The sequence below is a fragment of the Fulmarus glacialis genome, unplaced genomic scaffold, assembly GCF_000690835.1.
Source record: "Fulmarus glacialis isolate BGI_N327 unplaced genomic scaffold, ASM69083v1 scaffold12515, whole genome shotgun sequence".
NCBI lineage: Eukaryota > Metazoa > Chordata > Aves > Procellariiformes > Procellariidae > Fulmarus > Fulmarus glacialis.
Window position 1 is genome coordinate 65,486 of NW_009213748.1, and position 3,475 is coordinate 68,960.

Here is a 3,475-nt window from a genome sequence, read left to right on the forward strand (position 1 = left end):
ACTATGTCTGATACAGGCCAGGATGCCGTGGGCCTTCTTGGCCACCTGGGCACACTGCTGGCTCATATTCAGCCGGCTGTTGACCAACACCCCCAGGTCCTTTACTGCCGGGCAGCTTTCCAGCCACTCTTCCCCAAGCCTGTAGCGCTGCATGGGGTTGTTATGACCCAGGACCTGACACTTGGCCTTGTTGAACCTCATACAATTGGCCTTGGCCCATCGATCCAGACTGTCCAGGTCCCTCTGCAGAGCCTTCCTACCCTCAAGCAGATCAACACTCCCGCCCAACTTGGTGTCGTCTGCAAACTTACTGAGGGAGCACTCGATCCCCTCGTCCAGATCACTGACAAAAATATTAAATAAAGCTGGCCCCAATGCTGAGCCCTGGGGAACATCACTTGTGACCGGCCACCAACTGGATTTAACTCCATTCACCACAACTCCTTGGGCCCGGCCATCTGGCCAGTTTTTTTACCCAGTTTTTACATGCATGTGCATGAGAGAGACAGCTCTACACGGTATGGCCTATCTGCTCCTCCCATGCAGCATGAAGGGATTTGCTCTGTTGCTGCTTATTCATGGTGGGCTGCAAGGGTACGAGTCAGCTCTTAAACAATCAAACTGCAACTAAAACAATTTCAAAGACGTGGGAGATGAATGCGCTTGTTAGCTTGACAAGCAGCAGAAATGCTGTGCTACACTAATGACTTATCTCCCTGCCACTTATCCACTTCAAATCAAGCAAACCGGTTCTGTCAAGTCATTTCCCAAGAAACTGAATCTCCGTTGACCAAGGCAGGAGCAGAGGAGTGTTCAGTGCACTGGGCCATCAGCACAAATTATGCAACCTGCACATTCACGTCTCAAGCCCATTAAAAGAGGGATTGTTCTCCTTCATGTGACAGGAGATGTCTGGGGCATCAGGATTATTTAATGGGGGCTGATGGATCTGCAATCAGGGAAATAGTCACTTTATGAGAGCATAAAGCGCTCTGTAATGCACAGAAAGGAGGAAGCAGCTCTGCACTATTAAAGATTAATTGTGAAAATTGACTTGTTCAATTACAGAAAGAACGATGGTGCATTATCGCTGCTCTTTCTTTCAGCCTCCAGACCTGCACATTTTTAAAAGGATTTTTATTACATTACTGTTCCACTATCTGAACATTTACATAAATTAGGTAAAATATTATGAAACCATGCAGCAGTTTAACATTAACTGCTTTTGTTCTCATTCGCAGTAAATACTCTCCAGCCTGCAGAAGCTGTGGTAGTCACTGACCTTACAGGTACAGACCCTACCAGGTGGAAGGCCAGTGACCTCTCTTTCTCTCTCTCTTCCAGTTTCTACACAGTCAGTTTATAAACGTTTTTCTCACCCCGTTTGGGAAGAAGTAGCAGAACAGATCTGGAGGGCTGCCAAGCATACATGCTTTTCCCCAAAATTTTCAATTGTCTTCTTTCCTTAATAGCAAAGTTGCTCAGGAAAATGGAAAAACATCCACTTCACAAATATCTATGGGGAAAAGCGTGTCCATGTTCCATCAAAATTCCATTGCAATGGATTTTTTCCTACCACATTGTCCTAACAGAAAGAAAAGAAATAAACGCTGTTGGCTTCTTCTGCTCCAGCTTCTGAGCAGTTTGGCTATTAATCTTGTACTGGATTGATCTATGCAAAAACATCCTATTATTTCTGTTACCCCACCTCTGTAACCCAAACCTGCAGTGTGAATTTTTGTTGTATCCTCTTGCAACATCTAATTTTTTAGACTGCAAGCTTTTGAACCAGGGTTGCCATTTATTACAGGTGGCATCCTGCAAACAATCCTCAGGGGAATTCAAAACTCAACTCTTCCTGACTCTTATGGGAGTTAAATGTCTACACAAAATGCCACAGACAAAGCTCTTGTTTGCCTAGCTCAGTGGTGCCACCCACGGCCTGTTAATCAAGGTTCAGGATCTCATCTTGAATCAGCTCCTACAATATACTAGAATTTACGTGAAGAAGAAGGAAAGGAGCTCATATGTATTTAGAAAAATTATGTTCACCCGCTAACTGAGTGATGTACACGAAATGAGATCTGACATAGATCTCAGACCTCCGCACTGACAGGGTGATAATCAAACTGCTGAGATGCCAGAGAGGTTGTGGGATCTCCATCCTTGGAGATATTCAAAACTTGTCCAGACAAGACTCCAGGCAATCTGCTGTAAGTTAGCCCTGCTATGAGCAGGGGTTGTACCGGAAGACTGCCAGAGGTCCCTACTGATATAAGTTTGTCTATACTTGTATGATTCTGTTCTATGATACCACTTGACCGAGTACCTGTCTTTGTGTTTCCTCCATACCCTCAACTTCGGCTAAAGTAAGGTGTCACTGATGAGATCAGGAGCTGGGAAGCTTGGGCCTCAAAAGAAGGAGGTACCAAAAAAGCAATTCATACATTGCTACAAATCACTTGGAGATTCCTACCCTACGATATTCAGAAAGTTTCCAGGTGAGTATCTGAAACTTAAATACAGCTGAAAATGGAAATCCAGTCAAAAGCTCTGCTGAGGTATGTCAGATGACTGCTTCTCTCCCCCAGTGTTGAGCAGTCTTTGTGAACAGTTTTTGCATCCTTGCTAGAGTGGAGGAAAGATATATTCTCTCATCATTTGCCATAAGAAATATTTGGCATCTTGCAGAAATCATCTCATTCTAGCTTTTTTCATCTGACATTGAAAAGAAATTCCTTTGAGACAAGGAAAATAAGTGGGTTTTAGGAGCATTTCACTTACGGCAGAAGTCAGGTTCCCTCCACTGGACCAGGAAGCACAGGCTGCGGCGTAATTAGCAATAGCAGAGCACAGACAATCCTTGCCATTGGAGCAGGAGCAAACATCAAAGCGGCAGTTCTTCATATAGGGAGTGGGACTGACTTCACGGTGACAGGGTTCAAATGCCGAAGACATCAGAATTGAGCAGGAGTCCTCAGCGTATTTGGCTAAAAAGAGAAAAAAGACATGCTTGCACTGAATCAATCAGTGGCTTTCAAGAAAAGCTAGAAGAGCCACAGTAAGCATTTTCTTTTTCTTTTGTAAAAAAAACCCAAAACACACAGAAGAGTAAAATAGGATCAAGTAGGCATAGATAGCATCATAGCTCATAGGTCATGAGCTCCACTAAAAGAATAATGTTTCACTAGTAAAACAAATCAAGGAAAAGCAATGCTTTTGTATTCTGTTACCACTATTTCTGGTGCTGTACTTCCTTTTACAGGGCCTCTGCTTTCTGCTGCTTTTTATATTTGCAAAATTAAACCTTCTAGGCTGCATTACACTCCTGAATCTACAGGGCCTGCTCTGATCTATGGCCATAAAATTTTCTGTGTTCTTGCTCCTCCCAGGAATCAGAGCTTACTGTAACACCTGGGATGAGAAAATTGCTCTGAGAATTTCTCCCTGTGTCCAACCAAGACAGCGAAGCAGT

The 3,475-nt window shown here is 43.8% G+C and overlaps 1 protein-coding gene across 1 annotated transcript in view; it reads right to left on the reverse strand.

The window, feature by feature from the left end:
- LOC104077165 (von Willebrand factor-like) overlaps positions 1-3,475 on the reverse strand; it is a gene marked incomplete at both ends in the record, with an annotated part of 88,431 nt that overhangs the window by 59,379 nt on the left and 25,577 nt on the right. Inside the window, 2 exon segments of the mRNA XM_009578293.1 lie at positions 2,785-2,817; positions 2,820-2,990. Coding sequence (XP_009576588.1) covers positions 2,785-2,817; positions 2,820-2,990 — 204 coding nt within the window.